Source organism: Micropterus salmoides, unplaced genomic scaffold (assembly GCF_014851395.1).
Source record: "Micropterus salmoides isolate LMB-PRFRI ecotype aquatic unplaced genomic scaffold, ASM1485139v1 Ms_hic_scaffold_4, whole genome shotgun sequence".
Lineage (NCBI taxonomy): Eukaryota > Metazoa > Chordata > Actinopteri > Centrarchiformes > Centrarchidae > Micropterus > Micropterus salmoides.
The window spans coordinates 13,599,218-13,622,883 of NW_024043372.1; the positions used below are offsets into that span (position 1 = coordinate 13,599,218).

The 23,666-nt window shown below is 39.0% G+C and overlaps 1 protein-coding gene across 1 annotated transcript; it reads left to right on the top strand.

The window, feature by feature from the left end:
• The first annotated feature begins 3,438 nt into the window (after nt 1-3,438).
• On the top strand, nt 3,439-22,926 carry ppm1j (protein phosphatase, Mg2+/Mn2+ dependent, 1J). Its single transcript, XM_038697081.1, has 10 exons — nt 3,439-3,976; nt 9,919-10,033; nt 12,100-12,429; nt 15,734-15,846; nt 16,108-16,192; nt 16,678-16,796; nt 17,227-17,290; nt 17,693-17,800; nt 19,322-19,473; nt 21,163-22,926. Exons 1-10 carry the CDS (start codon nt 3,717-3,719, stop codon nt 21,308-21,310), a joined length of 1,494 nt encoding a protein of 497 aa, XP_038553009.1. The 5' UTR covers nt 3,439-3,716; the 3' UTR covers nt 21,311-22,926.
• Nucleotides 22,927-23,666: the final 740 nt, after the last annotated feature.

Here is a 23,666-nt window from a genome sequence, read left to right on the forward strand (position 1 = left end):
ATAAACAATAAATAAATACAATTTTGTGAAATTATGTTTAAGTTCCTAAAAATCCCACCTAAATCAGAAACCTCGTTTACAGATCGGACATCATATTATCAGTTTGTTTGATCTCTGGGAGATTATTCAAATTATTATAAACATACCCTCTACAGTGGGGGAAATAAGTATTTGACCCCTTGCTGATTTTGCAGGTTTGCCCACTTACAAAGAATGCAACGATCTATAATTTTAATCATATGTACATTCTAACAGTGAAAGACAGAATCCCAAAGAAAATTCCAGAAAATCACATCATATGAATTTATTAAAATTGATAACCATCTGATGAGGAAAAACAAGTATTTGACCCCCTGGACAAACAGCAAGTTAATATTTTGTAGAAAAGCCATTATTGGCCAGCACAGATGTCAAACGGTTTTTATAGTTGGTGACAAGGTTTGTGCACATTTCGGCAGGGATGTTGGCCCACTCCTCCCTGCAGACAGCCTCCAAATCATTCAGGTTCCGAGGTTGTCGCCTGGCAACTCGAATTTTAAGCTCCCTCCAAAGATTTTCAATTGGATTCAGGTCTGGAGACTGGCTAGGCCACTCCAGAACCTTGATGTGCTTCTTCTTCAGCCACTCTTTTGTTGCTTTGGCGGTGTGCTTAGGGTCGTTGTCGTGCTGAAACACCCATCCTCGACCCATCTTCAGCTCTCTTACTGAGGGAAGGAGATGTTGGTCCAGAATTCCACGATACATGGCCCCGTCCATCCTCCCCTCAATACGATGGAGTTGTCCCGTCCCCTTGGCTGAAAAGCACCCCCAAAGCATGATGTTGCCACCACCATGCTTGACGGTGGGGATGGTGTTCTTTGGGTTGTACTCGGTGTTCTTTGCCCTCCAAACACGACGAGTTGAGGCCAAAAAGTTCTATTTTGGTCTCATCTGACCACATCACCTTCTTCCAGGCCTCTTCTGAGTCGTCCAGGTGGTGAATGGCGAACTTCATGCGGGCCTGTACAGGTTTCTTCTTGAGCAGGGGGACCTTGCGTGCGCTGCAGGATTTCAATCCATGACGGCGTAGTGTGTTACCAACCGTTTCTTTTGTAACTGTGGTCCCAGCTGCCTTCAGTTGATTCATCAGTTCCCCCCTTGTGGTTTTGGGATGATTCCTCACCGTTCGCATGATCAGGGACACCCCACGAGGCGACATCTTGTGTGGAGGCCCAGACCGAGGGAGGTTGGCGGTGGTGTGGTGCTTCTTCCATTTCCTGATAACTGCACCGACAGTTGATCTTTTCTCTCCAAGTTGCTTTCCGATTCTCTTGTAGCCCATCCCAGCCTTGTGCAGATCAACAATCTTGTCCCTGATGTCCGTAGAAAGCTCTTTGGTCTTGCCCATGGTGGTGATGTTGGATGCTGGTTGTTTGGGTGTTGACAGGCGTCTTTTATACAGGTAACGAGGTGAGGCAGGTGTATTTGATGTAGATAATTGGTTGGGATTGGGGCTGTGTCTTAAAGAAAGACTAACTGGCTTGTAGGAGCCAGAATACTTGCTGTTTGGTAGGGGGTCATATACTTGTTTTTCCTCATCAGATGGTTATCAGTTTTTATAAAGTCATATGATGTGATTTTCTGGAATTTTCTTTGGGATTCTGTCTTTCACTGTTAGAATGTACATATGATTAAAATTGTAGATTGTTGCATTCTTTGTAAGTGGGCAAACCTGCAAAATCAGCAAGGGGTCAAATACTTATTTCCCCCACTGTATAAAGGGTTTATACGTTGTAATCAATGGCTTTCAAACTTTAAAAACACATTCAGAACAGAATGATGGCAAATGTCCTGCATTTCTCAGTAACAAGACTGAAATAAATAGAAAGTCTTAGCAGAATATTTACATACATTTTATGTTTACCACTATGTGTGTATAGTGTGGTTTCAAACTGCAATCTGAGTGTAAAGCAGGAAATGTGCTTGTATTTTAGCAGAATTGGTTCAGGGGGTTGGTAAATGAATTACAGGTTGTGGTCATTGTCTCCCAAGTACCAGTTTTAGTGTGTAAACAATTGAGAAAAACTGTATTGCGGCGCTGAAATTTCAGGAAGTAAATTACATGCAATGATCTAGAAAAAATAAAGGATATTGAAACAAATTGCTGCATTTCTGATTTATTCTTGTTACATTACACTTCAGTACAGTCAATAAACGGAAATATGTTATTATTATTCTATAATGAAATAGTGATTGATGTGAAAAATCATTCAAACTTCAAAGATAAAAAATCATCATTTATCTAATGCTGTGTGGCCCTACAATGGACTGGCACCTGACCTGTCCAGGGTGTACCCCGCATTTCAGCCGATGTCAGCTGGGATGGGCTCCTTTCTGAGTGAGAATTGTTACCAGTGTTTGGTCGAATAAGCTTATTTTGAGACATGTATGATGTGTTTTGGTGGTTTGAGTGATTTTTGGAAGTAAGACTAACTGTTTGGCCTAGATGCATGTTGGTAATGGAGACCTTATGAAGAGTTTTGAAAAAAGTGGCTACAGTTTAGATCAATGCTTGTTAGAATTGTTTTGGAATTGTTTTTCTCATGTTCACAGCATAAAATCTGTCTTAGGGAGATTTGTTTTGTGTAAAGCCTTTTCATTTAAAGGTACTATGTGAAATTTAGAAATTTTCAGCTCTTACTGACACCGGTGTCCGTTAAGTGAACTGCAGTCAGCATCCTGTTGCTCGGTTAGCAGCAGTTACTTTAGCAACAAGAAAGCTAAGGAAACTGTGTAAATCACCTAGAGCTCAGGCAGAGCAGCTGGAGGACATCAGAGGCAAAACCAGAAAATAATAAGATCCAGTGATGTCTTATTATTTTTCCAACCTGATTCTTGTCTCATTTGTGGCCTGACAAACAATTAACTTATCAAATTCTGTGACCCATATCACTCTTTTCCAAGCAACTGTAGCTGGGTGGGGGCCGGTCGTTTGTTGACTTTATCGGACTACATTTCTAAGCTAATATTAGCTAGTGTGGCACACTTTTGGCGCTGTAGTGGAGCTGAACAGAGGCAAGGCACTCTGTAGGCACATAAATGTCACATAGCCCCAACCAGTCAGTCCACAGGCAGCCAAGAAAGCTGGGCAAGGTTTCATTTTTTAAGTTACATTATAATCCTTTCACACATTGGCAATAGAAAGCGATTATTTAATGTACATTTCTTTACATTGTACCTTTAATGTAGCCTACTGTGTAAATATCACCTTTTCTTGTAGGTTATCATAGGTTATAGGCCTAGCTGACCAAGCCAATGGTCATAATCCATAAATCTTCCAATATTTATTTGGCTGACTTTCCCATTAAGGTCTGTCAGTCCTCGTGACTAAAGCAGCCTATTAATATTTCCCGTAGCTGTTGAAATAGTTGTTTATTATTTGGGTGTGTGTGTGTTCACGGCTTGCTGCACGTCCACGTGAAGCCCTGCCTTCTGAGATGAGATATAGCCATCTGCCGGATTACAGCCCATACGCAGCCAGTGAGGGTTTTATTCTGTTTCAATGAGGAAAACACCGTATCTGCCTGTCTGAAAGCTGTCACATGGGGCCAAGGAAGAAAAAAAATCGCTTCCTGAAATGATCCTCGTCACTGGCTGTGTATTGTTGTTGTTTTTTTCTCTCACATCGCATCGCGTTTAATTTTCCGTCCGTAGCTTTTGGATCTTCGGTGCCGAAGATGATCAGCAAAGTTAAAAACGCGATGTCCACCCTGGTGGGAGGGATGATGCCGCACGGACACCACCACCACCACAACCATCACTCAGGTGGCGGCCAGACCTGCGGACCGGACAGCCTGCCGCCGCGCTTCCCCTACGGCCGGCCGGATTTCTTGGACCTCACCCCGGAGCTCCTGCAGTACTCCACCGAGCACGCATCACGGCCGGTGCTGACGTTGAAGAGAGACAGTAGACTTCCCTGGCGGACGGGATACGCAGAGTGAGTGGCCAAGTCAAAGCATTGCTTGGCGAAATGCGCCCCCAAAAATCATTCCCATCTCCAAATCTTATGATTTTATTACTATCCTGATGAGTGTCAGGCAGGCCTGTGTTGCAGCACACTCGGCAGCTCTGAGTGCACTGCAGCAGCCAATTGCCACAACATGGCCTTTTGCGATTGTAGGCTACACTTTCTACCACAGCATTCCTCCCCCTAGCTGCTGTAATTAATATTTGGATTAGTGTGTCTGTTATTAGAAAAAACGATTCCTGTCGTGACAGCAGTGAAATGTATTCAAATATCTTTGACTGAAGGCTCCTCCTCAAGTCAATATGCTTGAATTTCTAGGTCATACAAAAGTGAAAGCAGGAAATGTCTACCTACTCATGTTACTAACCAACCTTTCTGTGTGTTTCTTTACATTCATGACGTTTTTGATATTCAAAAAAGCCCTCTGTGTTGGGGCACTTATTTGTATTTTTTTACACACTAAGAGCCTTTGAGTCAGTGTTTTTGTTAAATACTTTAAGGTGCTTCATCGTCTTTCATAAAAAGGTTTTCCTGGTGCATTAAGTTGTGACTAATTCACATTTCTTTGTGAGCTAAGGTGCAGAATTCCACTCCTGAAGTACTGCATTCACTGCAGGGGGTTTTACACCTGCAGTACTGTCACAGGTAGAAACAAAGCAGCAGCATTTCATTCACAGTGTTGGCTGGGATTTGCTGTTCTGGCAATTCCCACTGAGGAAAAACATTTTCAGACATTCCACTCTTCCAGAGGCAGGGGAGGGCGGGGGGTTATGAAGGACTGAATAGCTCCAGTCCTACAGTATGTGGGCTATACTGTATATCCCCTCGCTATCCTCCTGTACCCAGTGTCGAAAAAAAAGGCTGACTCATGCAGAGTGTCTCAAAAGGGACAAGGATGAGATTTGTGACGACAACTGTCTTCTCAGAAGACTGAAAAAGAGAAGTCAAATAGGTAGGCTGTAATGCAGAAAGGGAGGTCACTGTGTGGGATTGTGCACCGTCATCAGTGCTGTCATCTGCTTTATGCTGCAAATGACTTTGATTTTAGTCGCTTAAACTGTAATCACAGCATTAGCAGTGCTGTTTACAACACAATCTAATCGTCTGATCTGCTCAGCTGTTGGTGCTCATGTAGCAAAATTCCACACCCATCGGTGTTAGATTATCACATTTTGAGCAGACAAAACTCTCCAGCTAACACAGATCAATCCCAACTAAATGTGACTGAAAACATCTGCAATTACCCAAATAAGGATTCCGTCCACTCGCTAAAATGCAGCACTAATGCCAAGTTGTTGCTGTAATCAGGTTGTAAAGATTGAACACCTGGATGAATATACGGCCGTGTTTATTCTGGATTGACTGAAGAAGCTATTTATTCACTCATACAGCTGATATGGCTCTGATTAGACCATTTACAGCTATCCAAAGGTGTTAAATGGACTGTGATGTGTGTGGAGTCATCGAAACATGGGTGATGTAGCTGTGCAGCTTCACTTCAGATTCAATTTCAGGCTGAAATGATAATTTTCACAGAGCAACATTTATCTGTTGGAGCAGATATAAGTGCCATCCATTTTGTCTGGTGCTGTTTGTCTGGAGCAATGATGGCCAAAACGCTGTACAGAATGTGGATGCTGTCCAGTTGGAGGCCGCCCTGCTGACTTACATTCATTCAGACTCTGTGCACTCTCCACTTTGATTACACTTAATTAGTGTCTGTCTGTCATTCTGGTGGTAATGAGGAATTATGGTGATTGTTGTTGGGTTAGCTTGATCGAGGGGTTTTCACTGGTCCTGATGTGACAGTGTTATTGAAGTTCAACCTTTGAACATCACCAAATACGTGTCAAAAGTTAGACAGACACATAGGATCTAGTTTCAAAGGAACTGTGAACAGTTTTAGCACCACACAGGTTTTGGATGATCAAGATAATGAGTCCAGTTGATGCTATAACGCTGCTGTACAACATTGTGTCAGCATCAAAATGTGAGTTCATTTACAGTAAGTGCTTTTGTGAAATAGATATTTAATACAATTCAATATGGAGGCAGAAAGTCTTCCTGTGGCTCAATTAATTTTGGAAATGTTTACATGGATATTTTCTCTTGTTTTAAGCCAAGATGAGAACACATTTTATTTATATATAAATATATATATATACATCATCTATGATGTAATAACTCCACGTAATATTATTAATAATGCATGAATAAACAGATGTTAGGCGAGCACAAAACTGCAGGAGAAAAATCATCCAAAGCTCTCTGTGATTCTGAAGTGAATCAGCAGGTATAGAGAATAGATCACTTTTTAACAGACTTGTTAAAAAGTCATGTTGGAACAGTTCATGTTCATGGATACATGATTCTGTTGGATAAGTGATGTACTGTAGTGTGCAGTAACTATTTCATTAAAGTAGCTATAATTGATATTTTTATAACAACATTGTTTGAAACAATGTGTAATAAGAGATGTCGCTCATAGTGACGAGCCTACAAGGAATTAACACCAAAATCTGCAGCACATTGTGAGTTTCAGCTCATTGTTTAGCTGGCCAGCCCGCCACTTTACCTTTTTTATTTACTCTCACATTGTCATAGAGTCGATTATTATTTACCAGTTTATATGTCCATATCACCCAATCCTTACACTATTGTGTGTCCAGGTCCTAAATTAAAACAGCATGTTTTAATTAAAACAGCATGTTTTAATTACAGTACTTGAATTATGCTCTAAGCAATACCCAAGTCTATGCAGTATCTGCTTATATTGGACTGGGGATTTGTTTTCGTCAGGTCTCGCCTGGCAGTTTTCATTTCAGCATTGCACCATGTGTACACAGTGTCAAACATAACAAGCAACTTCCTCTCCCTGAAAGGGAATTCAGAATATGGCTAGACTAATCCTTACATGTTAAATATAAAGACTTTGTGCAAGGCCAGCAGAGTTTGTCCAGATGCCCACCTCCACCTGATGTAGCATAGTTTAACCAGGGATTCATCTTTTTATTCAGTTTATAAAAATCCTATCAAACAGTCCACACTTTTACTCTCAAATGTGTCTGCACACACCTGCAGGACAGACTGTTGGTGCAGGTATACAGTTTTTATTTTAAACTCTATATTGACCACCATTAATCCAAAAAGCATCACAAACAATATAAAAATATACTAACACATGTGACAGTTACAACACGTCTCAGAAAGTTCAGTTTTGTAATGGAAAATTCAAAATCTGTGTCTTTCACTGGCTTACTGATCGGCCTCTGATGGACTCTACATCACTGAAACAGCCTTTCTTGAGTAGCATGGGGTTAACAAACCATGAGGTGAAGTTTTTAACCACCGCTCTACTTTTTACTAAAGAGGAAATATATAACATATAACACCAAACTTGACACACATTTCCCTCAAATCTATGACGTTTGAAGGTCCACAAGAGATTCTGAGAATTCACAGGAACTCTCAACTTCCTCTTTTGAACTTTCCTTGCATAATATACTGCACAAAAGGAGGGTTCAAACAGAGAAATACCAAACTTGGCCAACATAGTTTTCAGTCACAAGTCAGTGTGGTTGACCGAAATGCAGATATGTGTAAGAGTTAGGCCTGAGCTCCTTGTTTAGAATCACATCCTCCCACACAGCCAACATTATGCTCAATTATAGCTCATTGAGCGCATGTGACTGCTTTCAAAACAGAGAATCATTCTTTACTGTGGGAGGGTGAAACTTAATTACACTGTTAACCTGCAGGAAGAGGGCATTTATTTTCATATTCAATCTAGTCTCCTCTCAAAACAAGTGTTAAAATGATTTATGGTTTTCGACTTTAAGGAATTTAGCATTTTTAAAGTATTGTAAGAAACTCTATAATTATGATATTATACAACAAATGATTATATTAATGTTTATTTAATGGGTTAGGGTTAGGGGCCAAAATGTGAAAAAACCCTAAGAAGAGTAACATTGTTGTACCAAGGAGGTATATGGTGGCCATTTTTTCAGCAAGTCTAATATACTGATGGCTGATCCATCAGCCATCAGTATATTGCATCCCATAGCAAATAAAAACATACACTCTTTAAATTCTTTCCTGTCATCAGTCTTAATGCAGGGAGCGATGTGCAGGACAGTATGGTGCCTGTCCACTGCTTTCAACTGATTAGAAAGTGAGAGAGCTTTTATAATCCAGATTTGGGCAGCAGTAGCATTTTGCGCCTCATTTTTGCTGCTCTCTGATACGAGTGCTTCTGGCCAGCCAGTGACCATTTTTTGCAATGATTATAATCAGCTGAACTATTTGGAAAGTGAGAAGTCAAAGGTCTTGCATTGATGAGATTTTTTGCTCTGGCTTTCTCTTTTCTCTCCTTTGTTTGACTGGACAGTTTTTCCTCTTTCCCTCTCACTGCCAGTCTCGCTTTCATTTTTAGTGTCTTGCTCTTTTCTCTTCCAGTGATGATCCCAGCAGCCACTGATAAATTCCTAATCCCTCCTCTGCAGAAGTTTCCGAGGGAATCATATTGACAATACTTGAATTACTAGAATTGTGCAATAGGCATTATGCCATTTTTTCAGATAAAGTGGCATTTATCTATAATTGAAACTGAATATGTTATATAATATGCCAGCATGACATTCCAGCCTCATGCAGCAGCTTAAAGGACCATCCGGTGGGATGTTTGTATGTTGAAGCCCATTTACTATAAAACTTATGTTATGCCTTACTAAACAGCGAATCACTTTGCAAAACATGCTGTTTTTTCTGCGTAGGCAATAGTTTCCATTCACTTCAGCTAAGTATGAAAAATAACTGGCAGATTCTTGAAACATGCTTGAGTTGTGTAACCCACCAGAGTAAACATCAAGTCTGCATTCATGTTTGGTGCTGAGAGATTATCCATTGTGTGGCAATGTAGTGAAAGTTGCTCAAATCAGTATTTTTACATTATGAAATCATTATAGGTAATGTGAAAGTGGCACGTTGTTACAAACCCATAGAGAATTATTACCTGACTGCAGTTCTCCTCAGCTCTACAGAGATTTTTAGCATCTTTCTGCTCATTGTTGTGGTTTTATGGCCCACAACTTGAACCTTGTTTCCAGATACAGCAGTTTTCAGAGAAAAGCTCTGATAAACCCACTGTACTCTACCTTCCTAGAACCACAGGTGCGACTAATAAGGTAAACATAGTGAAGCATTTAGCAGCTAAAGAGCCAGATATTTCCATCAGGTGTATAAAGTCCAAAACATAGCTAAAAAAGAGTAAATATTGGACTAAAAATCGCCAGGTAGTCAGAAACTCAACAACTGAATGCTTATGCTGCCTCGTGTCTGCTGGATGTGTAAATATGCAGTAGTTTGCCAACACAAAACAACTTTATGATGTAATTACGTATGTCAGTGTTTCCTGCTTGTTGCACTTGGTTGTGCTGCACCCAAGTGGCAAACCCCACCCAGAAACAAGTAATGCAGGTTTATGGTCCATAATGATTTACAATTTTACAATTTACAATTAAACAACTCAAATAAGTTTCAAGAATCTGCTAATTAATTTGCATACTTTGAGGAGAGGCTTCACCACTTTTTCACCACAGTTAAGCAGTGGTACCTCCAGTGAACACTGCTGCAGCACACACCAATATAAATGCTGCTAAAGTATAAAACATTGTTATTACTCCAAAGCCATTATCCTCCACAGGCATCAGCTCATAATAAAAACAATTAATCTCTCCTACAAGTTCCCTATGGGACATGACTTCATCCTGGCCCACTTCTTTCAACACTGTTCGATTCTCTCCATTTTTCTGGGTGCTATTATGTGTTTGTGTGGTTAGAGGAATGAGAGAAAACACCATAAATCATCTGACTCCATTCTCACCTTTCTTTCTCACCTCTTTCTCCATCAGGGTGATCAATGCGGGGAAGAGCATGCTGAACGAGGACCAGGCCTCCTGCGAGAAGCTGTTTGTGAAGAAGCCAAGCAGCAAACACCGCAACTCCACTATGCTGGAGGACAACGGGGTGAGTGAAGGGAAAGCTCCTGAATACCAGAACAGGAGTCAATGAATGAGGAACGAAGTGTCTGGTTGAAGGCAACAAAAACTTGGCAGCTCCAATACACAAATAAACAAAAGCACTGTATAGTCTGTGCAGTAGTGCATTTGAATTATAATCGCGTCTGTTCATGAAGTGCAGTTATCTGATACCCAGTAGTGGTGTCTTCGTATCCTATTTGGTATTGATGGATTCACTTTGTTACTTGCAATTCCCCTCCAGTCCTTGAGGGACTTCTAATATTTCACTATATATACTGTTGTTTAAATGTCTCTGATAGATCCCTCAGTGTACCTCATCTCGTCATTACAAAGCAAAGCACCAGAAACGAGTTCCAGTTGTACAAGTACAAGACAAGTATTTTTTGGAACGTTTGTATCTTCACCCTCAGCTTTGTAGTAAAGAAGATTTAACTGAAGAGACCCAAAGTCCCAAAAAGAAGACTTTTAACCAAATTCTACTATTTGAATATATATATATATATATATATATATATATATATATATATATATATATATATTAAAGTATATTAAAAGTATGTAGTTTTTCAATAAAATTACTTATCAGTACATCACGTTTTTACTAGCTGCTTGTCAACGGGCTGTAACCTCACTTAGAAATGAACCACACGCCTGTTTTCTCTTTTGCTTGGGACAGCCACTATTTTTCTTCTTATGTGAAGGAATTGGGTCGAGTTCTCTGCATGCATGCTCCCGAGCCTCTTGCCCACTACAGTGATAACACCGCAGCTAATGACATTCAGTCCACTAACACCACAAAATGACCGGCTCCCAGCACAACACAGACTCCAAAACAAACTCCACATAAGAAAAAACAAAACATCAGCAAGTTTTATGTGCCGAAGCCCATCAGGCCAAACAAGAATCAAATCGATGCTGGGTGAAAACACAGTCAACGTCAGAAAGGCTTGAGTTACATAGAGACCTCCACTTTGTTTTGAAACTGACAAAACCGACCCAGAGTTGGCTTTCATCGGCTATGTAAATGCAGTAAATGCAATGTTATCCTGCCCCCAAGCTGCCAAAAAAATCACTCATTGCAGGTTTAAGTGCCAGATCTGGCTGAGCATTAAGGTTTTTTACTCTACAACCAAGATTGTGTGTCACAGTTATTCATTTTATTAACATACTAAAAACTGTGTACACACACACACCAGGTTTGTGCTTTTGAGCTGATGTTGCATAAGGACTGTTCTATGTCTGTAGAGCACAGGCCAAATACTTCTCAGTGATTGTAGTCCTGTAGTCTTTGACATTTGGTTTTTCAGGTCAATATATCTGTTTTAGTGTGCCTGCGCACACACACACACACACACACATACACACACACACACACACACACACACACACACACACACACTCCTCCATTTGGTGTAAATTAATTACCTCATCCCTTGTTGAACCCCTCCCCCACTTGGGCATCAGAGGGGTAAGCCTGTTCATCTGTTAGTCAGTCAGGCCAACTCTGCTTGTAAACATGCCTGTAAACACAAAGGTGGCAACGCCTTTCCATCGGGCATTACGTCATGGTAGATCAGCAAAAGCCCTGGCATGTGAAGAATTTTCCTGTAGTCTTTCCATCGCATGTGTAGATCATGTTAGGCCAGATATCACAGGACACTTGATTTCCACCGTAAATCAAATAATATTACTTCAATTTCATGTTTTTTGCACACTACTGTTTTAAATTGTCTTTCACTTAAACTGTGCCACATAAATCATTAAAAGTAAAGATCACAATAAGATTTTTGTCTCTTTCCTGCTTTCCCATAATATTATAATCTAGATTTACTGGAACTGTTCAAATAAACCTGAAATGGAAGAAACATATTGCTTAGCATTACAAATGTAACCAGCTGCAGCCCCAGAGCTTGTAAACCCTCACAAATCTGTGCCTTCTGCTCAGAGATGTAATCTCACAGGAGATTTCAAAACCATAACCATAGGACTTATTACTTTTCTGTTCTTTTTGTATTGCCACTTCTCATTTTCATATTCATATACATTTTGTAGGATGGAACAGGAATCCCTCTCCACTTTTGGGGCGTGTTTGATGGACATGCAGGTTCCGGAGCCGCCATCATGGCCTCCAAGCTTCTTCACCGCCTCATCAGAGACCGTTTGGGAGAAATCTGTCACCTGCTGGAGAACCCCACCAGCGCACCTCCTATCTGCCTGGCCAAGAACGGCAGCCCGTACCAGGTGGAGACGAAGAAGGGAGCTGCACAGGAACCAGAAGACCCAGAGGCTGTCAGCGACTCTTCCGTACGCTTTCACATGGAGAAGGTTGTCAGCTTGGAGAGCCTGGTGATGGGAGTCATAGAGACGGCCTTCTCACAGATGGTGAGCAGATGATAAAAAACAATCCATGTGAGAAAAAAAAGAGAACACTGCTTTGCTTAATTCAAGCTGCACAAGGCATGTTTGCACATTTGTATCCTCAAACAGTAACATTACTGAAGATTTTATATTCAAATTCCATGAAAACACTTACTATCTTAGCCGGTCTGTTATAATTTGTACAAAAAGCTCACTAAAGGGGGACAGTAGAAAGATCTTATTTTGGTAAACCTAACTTTCTCTCACATCTTCATGAGCCATGGGGATGGCATTTGTCTGTTGATCGGTCAGTTGATCCCCCACTTTGGTCAAGATTTAAATATCTCAACAACATTTGGATTGATTGACGTAGAATTTGGTTCAGACATTCTTGGTGGTTAGAGGATGAATCCCATAACTTTGGTAATCCTCTAAACTTTGCTTCTAGTGCCACCAGCTGTCAAAATGTCGGCATATCCAATGAAATATCTCAACATTTACTGGACGGATTGGCATTAAATTCTATACAGGCATTCGTAGTTCCCAGATTTTATATCCGAATAAAATTGGTGACTTTTTGTCTAGATTCACTATTACGTTCTCAATTGGGGTAAATTGAGTAAAATATCTCAACAGCTATTGGATGCATTGCCATGTAATTACACACATTCATGTCCCTCTCGGGATGAATTGTAATTATTTTTGTGATAACATAATTTTCCATCCATCACCATCAGGGTAAACTTTCACTTTGTCCAAATATGGTTTATGACTAATCTGCAAAAACAATAATAATAATAATAATCTTTATTTGTAGAGCACTTTTCAAAAACAAGTTACAAAGTGCTTTAACAAGTGTAAAGACAATAATACCCAAAAGACAATAATACAAAAACAATACAAGATAAAAGCATGAAAACATTGAAAAGACTAAAATACACATTTGTGATAAATATAAAATTAGTAAAATAGAATAAAATAAAAGGGATAAAATAAAGTCAAATAAGACCGGGAAAGGCTCTCCTATAAAAGTATGTTTTAAGAAGGGACTTAAAAGAGTTCACTGACTCAGCTGACCTGATTTCCTCGGGCAGGCTGTTCCAGAGCCTCGGGGCCCTGACAGCAAACGCTCTGTCCCCTTTAGTTTTCAGTCGAGACTCTGGAACAGACAACAGACCTCTGCCTGAGGATCTCAAGGTACGTGCTGGTGTGTATGGGACTAAAAGGTCAGAAATATAACAAGGCGAGAGGCCATGAAGAGCTTTAAAATTGATCAATAGAATTTTAAAGTCAATTCTAAAACATACTGGGAGCCAGTGTAATGAAGCTAAAATAGGAGTAATGTGGTCATATTTCTTTGTTCTGGTTAAAAGCCTGGCAGCTGAGTTCTGGACAGTCTGGAGTCGATCAATAGATTTTTGGGTTAAACAGGTGAAAAGGCTGTAATCCAGGCGTGATGAGATGAAGGCGTGTAAAATGGTCTCGGTGTCCTTAAAGTTAACATAGATCGAATTTTTGCTATATTTATAAGTTGATAAAAACATGATTGAACAAGCTTTGTGGTGTGCTACTCGAAATTTAAATTACTATCAAACCAGACACCAAGGTTCTTTGCCACAGGCTTAATGTGACTTACTAAGGAACCAGCAGATGGCAGTATTTGTTTTGCCATCTGCTGGGACCCAATGACCAGGATTTCTGTTTTGTCTAAGTTCAGCTGGAGGAAATTATTTGACATCCATTTTTTAACTTCACAAAGGCAGTTGTTAAGTGAATATATATATATATATAATATATATATTTGTGTGTCATCAGCATAAATATGAAAAGAAATGCCATGTTTATGGATAATATGTCCAAGGGGAAGCAGATACAAGGAAAACAAAATGGGTCCTAAGACCAACCCCTGAGGCACACCATATTTAACTGGACAGAACGAAGAGACATAGTTGTTTACAGACTCGCAAAACTTCCTATTTGACAGGCAAGATGAAAACCATTCTAGGGCAGTACCAGAGATCCCCACCCAGTGCCTCAGTCTGTCTTACATGATGTTGTGATCAATGGTGTCAAAAGCAGCGCTAAGGTCCAGGAGTACCAGGACTGAGCACATACCTTCATCAGCAGACATTAAAAGGTCATTGGTGACATTAACCAGGGAAGTCTCAGTGCTGTGGTACTTCCTGAAACCAGATTGAAACTTTTCAAATATTTTGTTATTTTCCAGTACAGTGAGCAGCTGTTTGGACACAATTCTTTCTAGAATCTTTGCAATAAAAGGCAGTTTTGAAATTGGTCTAAAATTATGTGGGAGGGAGGGATCTAAACCAGGTTTCTTTAAAAGTGGGTTCACGCAAACCGTTTTAAAATAATCAGGGACACAACCAGTAGATAGGGAGCTGTTAAAAACAGAGATCAAATGGGGCCCAACAGAATCCATTACTTTCTGTAAAAACTTTGTAGGTATTACATCAAGTGGGCTGGAGGACACTCATTTGTGATACTGTTTTTAAAAGGTCAGACAAGTCGATGGGATAAAACTGGTTAAAACTCTCTTGTTGCTGGTGAGGAACCTCTGAGTAAGAGGCCGCGGGGGTAATAGAGGCTCTGATTGACACCACCTTATTGGTAAAATAAGATAAAAACAATTCACAGTCATCATTAGTTCCAGCTGAGGCACAAGGAGGGGTTGGGTTTACCAGCTGATCCACAGTCTTAAACTTGTTTATGTGTAGTAATGAGTTCAGAAAAATAGTGTAACAATCTCATCATTCTTTGCTGTACTTTGTATTTAGTGCTTATAAGAAGATGTTAGCATGCTAACATGTTAAACTAAAATGGTGAACATGGTAAACATTATACATGCCATATATCAGCATGGTAACATTGTCATTGAGAGTATGTTAGCAACCTCTCAATGACAACGTTATGATTTTGCTCAAAGCACTGTTGTGCCCAAGTGCAGCCTCACAGAGCTACCAGCAGTAAACTGGTAACTTTTTTAATAGTGATATCTTCCTGTTTGTGGATAAGTATCCAGACATGAGGATCCTGAGGGCCTCACGCAGTCAGTAAGCTCAAAGTGATTCTCTTCTCTGATGCAACCACTGTCTGGTTTAGATGATACTGATAATAACCCGTAGCCAAGGTAATGTATTCTTCAAAGCCTCCTTGTTTCTCTCCATTACCACTGCTGTTTTGTTTTAAATATGAATATGGATGAAGAAAATAATGAGCTATTCTGGGTGATGAGAGGCAAAGCGAGCTCTTAAATCACTGATGTGTTGTGTGGCATTTTGTTACTTTGACTTGTCTCTCTTTATTTCAGGATGACCTAATTGAAAAGGAAAAACTTTCATATGCCATCTCTGGTGGGTGTTGTGCCTTAGCTGCCATTCATTTAATGGGGAAACTCTACGTGGCCAATGCTGGAGATAGCAGGTGAGAGAAGTGGAAAATACCTGACGACCACAGGAAAAATGCAATTTACTCTAGCTCTCTATTACACAGTGCATGGATGCACTCATAGGAAACCTTCTCAGACATAGTAGCTTCTTGTGCCCCCTGGGGTTCGTTTTGCATACTGCAGCATCATGTAGCCTTCTTGTACCAATAACCAATCCACTTACATAAGCTGTTTGTGAAAAATAAGGTTCTGTCTGTGTTCTCACTCCTGTCTCCCCTCCCTCTTTCTCTCTTCAGGGCCATAATCATACGAAATAATGAAGTTATTCCCATGACCAATGAATTCACACCCGAGTCAGAGAGACAGCGGCTACAGTATCTGGTATTCTTCCATCTTCTACGTTTAACATAGCAAATATAACTATTTTACACATATTAGTGTGTTCAAGGGGATTTTATAATCTGATACATAGAAAGCTGTAACAGGAGGAGTATAAATATAACTTTACTTGTCAAGTGAGGTTAAACAAACAGTAAAGTTGAGTTGAGCGTGATAAGTGGGCAACCTGAAGAAAAGGGATGAAATCTTGTATCTCACTGATATAAAGTGACGTTCATCAGTTGCCTGTTTTAGTAACCGGTTGTAGATCTGAGTCACAAAGTGGGTGGATGAGGTTTGCTGCTAAAACGGGAAGCTGCTTTGTGCTTTCAGTGAATAGAATACAGTACAGCAGGCCTCCTGTTACACATGCAATCTTACAGCTTTTCATGATTTGGAAAAACATGTGAGTTGTGACTGACATTTAGGCTGAGGTACACTTTTTATGGGGTTTGATGCAACCTGCTCCATTTCGTGTGTCACTCCAGGGCTTCCTGAGGCCAGAGCTCCTGGGTAACGAGTTCACTCACATTGAGTTCCCTCGTAGGATCCAGCACAGTGAGCTGGGCAAAAAGATGCTCTACAGAGACCACACCATGACTGGCTGGTAAACCTGGAGATCCTTTTTAATCACATTTATGAGAGTTAATCACTGTTCATGAACCCTTTACTCTGTCTTTGCCATCCTATAATTTTCAGAACAGTTAAGTTGTAGAGTGTTTAGGAGAGATGAACCAATGATGACTTTAATTATTGATGAATCTGCCAATTATTTTCTTGATGAACTCATTATTTGTTTAGTCTATAAAATATCAGAAAATAGTAAAAACATCATTCCCAGTTCTCCAAAGCTCAACTTGACTTGTTCATACCTTGAAAAACCAAAATGTTAACAATGATGACAAAAGAGAGAAAAGCAGCATATATTAACATTTGAGAAGCTAGGACCTGTTAATTGTTGGCATTTTTGAATTGAAGTAGTGACTTGTTCATCAAAAGAAACTTACATGTGAGATTTGTTGTTTGTTTTCTTGTAGGGCTTATAAAACAATTGTTGAAGATGATCTGAAATTCCCCCTGATATATGGAGAGGGTAAAAAGGTAAGAAACAGAGACAACCTGATGTATTGTACGTGATACACAGCCTTTTAGAGACTGCGGACAGTTTCTACTTAGTAATGATATAATAATAAAATGTGCTTGTTCCAGATTATCTACAGCTGATACATCTTTTAGTCTGTCGGATGCGGATTAATACAATAATGATGCATCTTTTCTACATCTACAAGTGATTTGTTAAATTCTGCAGCATCAGCCCTGCTCAACATTTTCATTATTGTCTGAGAGAACATGGTCTTCACTTAATAATCCCTCATAAGTGGATTTTCCTAGAACTGAATCACATCCCGGACCAATAACCTACATTACTGTGTGTGTGCGTGTGTGTGTGTGTGTGTGTGTGTGTGTGTGCGCCTGTGTGAATGTGTGGTTTGGTTTACACAGGCACGCGTCATGGCGACAATTGGAGTCACCCGTGGTCTAGGTGATCATGACCTGAAGGTGTACAACTCCAATATTTACATCAAGCCCTTCCTCTCATGCGTCCCTGAGGTGAGTTTGAGTAGTCAGCTGGAAGTGACACTATTTTGCACTCCTGGAAGCCGTGTCTCATAAAATGCTTCATTGCCTTTTTGCAGGCGCAGATATGGGTCAAACAAACAGATTCATTGACTCCAGCAGTCATTTTATTTCATTTTATTTTAATTAACGATATTTTACATAAGAAGGAGAAAACAAACACCAACAACCAGCATGGGAACTGAGTGGGTTAGACTTCTTACTGTACAGTCTTTTTTTCAATCTCTCAAATTATTTGGGAAAGGTCTTATTCCTCATGGAAACATACATGTATATTTTGTGTTTCAGGTTGTGTTTTATAGCAGTTAAGAGATCATTTTAAAACGACTTCATCTGTTATCAAAGATACAATATTAAAAAAATTTAATAAGTTGGTGAACACTGGTTCATTCAAGCATTCAAACGGTTTTCACCACAGGCTTCATCAGGCTGCCTTGTACACACATTTGAATAAATATTTTTGGGACGCCTCTGAGTGTGCAACAACTTATTTTAGTTTTTTTGCTGTGTTGAGAGGGCTTTTTTTTTTCAATGCCAGTGGTGTAAAATAACTAAGTGCATATATTCAGGTCTAGTACTTAAGAACAGTTTTGAGGTACTTTTACTTTTCTTTAGTTTTTCAATGCTACTTTATACTAACTGCAGTTATTTAACAGCTGGAGTTACTAGTTACTTTACCAAAACAGAAATTCATCAATTTATAAAATATCATACTGTTGATACTTTATGATACAGATTAAACTGTCTAACAGTATATAAAATACATGTGTAAAATTGTGTATACAGTATACATAATCTTACTCTCAGAGAGGAACTGTTCTACCCAACAAGTACTTTTACATTAATAAGTAAATTTTTCTGTTAATACTTTTGTACTTCTACTCTAAGTGAAATCTTGAATGTAGGACTTTTACTTATTACATAGTTTTTTTTACAGAGCTGTACTGTTATTTTTACTTTAGTAAATGATATGACTACTTCTTCCACCACTGGTGAATACTGTGCATGAATCAATCCTGTTTCATTGACCAAGAACCTATCTTGCTGCAGAGGTCTCTTAACCTAAAATGACTCTTAAGGTTTGTTCACTGTGGCGCCCTAAGTGTATACATTGTTTTTTAAATTTCTTTTACATAATTATCTCTGACTTGTAAATAGTAAATATAAAAGCAATTTTTTTTCTTTCTTCAATTTATTAAAACTCTTTAACACTCTATGTTGTGTTAAAGTGCACAAGGCAGTTAGACACTCATTTGAACTTTTTTCTAGAACGGCACAAAACCTTTTTAGTATTTTGGTTTTATCTTATCTAAGTATAATAACTATATATGGAGGTTATATCCATTGCATGCCAGCATACATTTGCTTTCAGGACAACCAAGCACAAAATGTTAACTGGATTCTTTCTGCAAAATAGTTTTTAAAATCATGCCAGCATGATGATGAATAAAAATGTATCAATAATATTTTTTATTAATTTTCTTTCTGTCACAGGTGAAGGTTTATAACCTGGATGAAAACAAACATGGCCCAGATGACGTCTTGGTTATGGGCACAGATGGGTTGTGGGACGTGACAACGGACAGGGAAGTGGCAGATGCTGTGTCAGCTTACTTATCCTGCTGCGACCCTTCTGATCCCATGAGGTATGCAGTCTGCCAAATAATCCTTTACATTGGGCTTTTGTTCTGGCTTTTTGTTCTGTCTTGCGCTATGTGAACATTTAGAAGAAAAGTACATGAAAGCTGCAGAAAAATCCACAGTGAAGTGTGTCCACTAGATGGTGACAAATACCTAGGTCTCCTGCAAAGTCAAGCAGACATAATGACATGTTTAAATGTGTGTTAATGCACAGCAATGTTTCAACAATTAAAACTTACGTATATTATGACGTATTAAGATGTATATTATGTAAGTACAACTGTGTTATATTATGTTGTGAAACACATAAAAACACTTTAAACTTTAACAAAAAATTACATTATAGAGTGTTATAAACTATTTAAAGGTCCAGTGTGTAATATTTAGGAGGATCTGTTGACATAAATTCAATGTAATACACATAACTATGTTTTCAGTAAAGACCTTTTATTACCTTAGTCGCCATGTTGTACCACCATGTTTATACAGTAGCCCAAACTGCTCTACAGAGCGCGTTTTGTCACAACGTTGAATATGTACGAAGAAGAAGAAGAAGAAGTAGTAGTAGCAGTAGTAGTCATCTGGTTTATAAAAATTTCCTGAGCGCTTGCAAAGGGAGTGGTGAGTGGTGACTGAGCAGTTGGTTTCAATTTGCAAGTCTCAACACTAGATGCCACTAAAACTTACACACTGAACTTTTAATATGTATATGCTGTTAATAAATGCTAAATAGGGGGTAAAATTAAGTATTTCTCAAATTAAAAATAGTTATCTGCACATGTTAAGATAAGATAAGATATAACTTTATTAACTTTATTTCCTGTTCTAGCAGTCTGCAGCTGAATCAGGTGGTTCTCAGCTTAAGGACAGCAAAATAGTGTGAACAAACCAATCTTTCCACATTATTGTGTCTTCACCACGGTCAAAATGGACAAAGACATAAGACAAACACATATATAGTAAACCTAGAATGGGTGTACAATTGTTATTGGATGATTGGTTGACCAGAACTGAACAAAAAGCAAGCTTTATTTTATCTGATATGCTTATTTGATTGAATATGAATCTGTGTTTTGTCTGTGTCTTTGTGCTTATCTTAAATTGTAGTGTATCTCACTATTGTTTGTTTTTTAATGATATTTTTGTCCAACATTTTGTCATTTCATGAAGGTTATAAGACATTTCCCCCCATCAACCTACCCCACCCCATATCTCCATAGCTAAAAGAATATTGAATGTAATAAGCAGCAATACAGTACCAAAGAGTAGATGTATCAGTATACTCACTATAAAGAGTAAGTAATAAATAAATAAGACAAATATTGACAATGGGCTTTATCAGTTGCTATTTTGCTGGCCATGATGTGTGATCAGTTGTTGAACAATGTCTGTTGTTGATGTAGTCCATAAAAGTCCTAGATATGACTAGTTCATAACCTGCCATGTTAGATATTAGTTCAGTCCAGTGCTCAAATGATGAGCGTGTGACCACGTGTGACCACGTGTGACTACAAATGATGAGCGTGTTAACACTTTCCACTGTCTCACAACAATTCTGCATCCTTTACTGTCCTAACTATTCTCATTGTTTACTGAGACCATACATCTGCAGTTAATTACATAGGGCATAAATAGGGCGGGGGCTCACTATTGTAATGACCATATTTTCTTTCTGCCCTCTGTGTGTTACACAGATATACACTGGCAGCCCAGGACCTCCTGATGAGGTCACGAGGAGTGCTGAAAGAGCGCGGCTGGCGGCTACCCAATGACAAACTTGGCTCAGGCGATGACATCACTGTGTTTGTCATCCCACTGGCAGGGCAGGAGTTAGAGACATGACAAGGTGCTGCAGCGACCCCTATGACAGGGCTGACTCTTTAGGGTCCTCCCCACGGTCCAAGCTCCCTAAGCCCTGGGGAGGTGGGGAAACACCTTTGTCATAGAGAAGACTTGGGTCTGAGCATCACCTTCATCAACCCAGTAGACTGGACCCAGTCCCAGCCACTTCACTTCAACCCAGTCATGTAACAAAAGATTTTCAGTGACATTATAAGAGAAGTCACAATCTTTCTCCCAGCTGTTTGTGACGGTTGACAGTGAAAATTAAACCCTTGTAGTATTTTTGTTTCCTGTTTATCTTCAAGGCTGAACCGCGACTCAATACTTTGAATGGATTGTTAATTTTCATGTTATGCCGTGAATGTGACTCCCTTTCGTTAAACATAAACAAACAAAAAAAACAAGCTTTGTGCTGTTTCACAATCATACGTTGTAAAGGAGGTTGCAGTAAAGAATTTGAGGAAACCAAAGAGATGCCGTTGTGGCATAAGGATGGAAACCTCTAAAATAAATACATAAATGATAAACAAAAAAAATCTCTAGATTCATGTCTGTACATTAAAGAAGCATGTAGGATGTAAAAACAGAGGAACGGACCTTTTTCAGCACTTAAACAGAATCGGTTGGGTTTGTATCGCTGTACTTCCTTTATTAATAATGAATGAATGACGACACCTTAGTAGGGCTGCAACTAATGATTCTATTCATTATCAATTAATCTCTCGATTATTTTCTCAATTAATCCATTAGTTGTGAGGTCCAGAAAATGACGATCAGTGTTTCCCAAAGCCCAAGGGGATGCCCTCAAATGTCTCCTTTTGTTGACAACCCAAATATATTCAGTTTACTGTCATAGAGAAGTAAAGAAACCAGAAAATGTGTACATTTGAAAAGCTGAAATCAGAAAATGTTTTCTTTTTCGTTTTTTTCTTTAAAAAAGGTCTCAAAGCTATTAATTGATTATCATAATAGTTGGCAATTAATTTAATAGTTGACAACGAATTGATTAATCGGCTATTGGTTGCAGCTCTACACCTTAGGCATTGTTGCACACGCTCTGTGGTAGCCTGTTGACTTGTGACATATTTCTATTGAATGTGATATTTTTTTGCCATTACAGTGAAGAGAACAGAAGTTTATACTTGTGTTCTTTAAAACACATTTTAAAAACAACATGAAGGAACAGGATCATTTGTTTAATTTAACTACATGTTTTCATTGTTTAACCTTAGTAGGAGAAAGTTATTTGTTCTCGGTATAGTAAGATGTGATAAACTTCACACATATGCCTTATTGAGAGGTGAAAGGGACTCGAGAGTTTTTTTTGTCCGATGCACTAAATTTGATCCTTGTAGAAGAAGTGGCAAAGAACATTGTGTGCCCTTAAATGTACTGTATACCTCTTTGGTACCATTTTTGGTATGTCATGTTTATTTAGATTATCCATATATTTTTGAATACAACTGTGGTTGTAAGCAGTATCAGAAGTTTTATTTTTATGTTTCTATCCATTGCAGTTTGTTTAGAGAGATGGTGTGTCCTAGAATATGAGCTACCAAAATGTGAGGTAGAGGGATAATGTGTACGAGTTTAGAAATAAATCTGATTTTTCCCATTTGCTTGGAACTTGTTTGTTTACACTCTTGTGACGCTGACCATATTTTTCTCAAAAGGAAATAAATCTTTGGTGTGGCCAACTTATGAGTCAGAAGAGTTCAAAGAGCCTGTCACTGATAATTCCACTGTTTGACTAAGAGGAAAGTCCAGCTTCTAAATCTTCTGACGCCATCATGATCGTTAGGAGTTGCTATTGAAGCACAGAGTTATCTAAAGACATACTTTCCCAAGAGTGGAATTCCTCTGTATGTTTATATTGTATCTTAGGAGGCAAAGTATGTATAAACGTTTCTAAAACATGTATAAATGTTTTAAAGTGACGTTTTTAAAGGATCAAAGCACATGAGACAATGTTAAGTATGTTTTTTGAGATTTTACAAGGAAAATGGAATTTACAGACATTTATGGTCATTGTGTAAACTAACTATAGGGTGTGAACATCTGAGATACTTTACTTACTGGTAATACCATCGATCCATCCATTATCTATACTCATTTATCCGTGCAGGGTCGTGGTGGACAGGGGCCAATCCCAGCTGACATTGGGCAAGAGGCGGGGTACACCTTGGACATGTCGCGAGCCCATCACAGGACAAATAGAAACAAACAACCACTCACACCCACATTCACACTCCTGGTAACGCCATTATATAAATATACCATACCATATACTTCCATTCCAAACTTTACTTGACTAAATAAGTAATAAAATATTACTAGCAAATTATAAGCATTATTT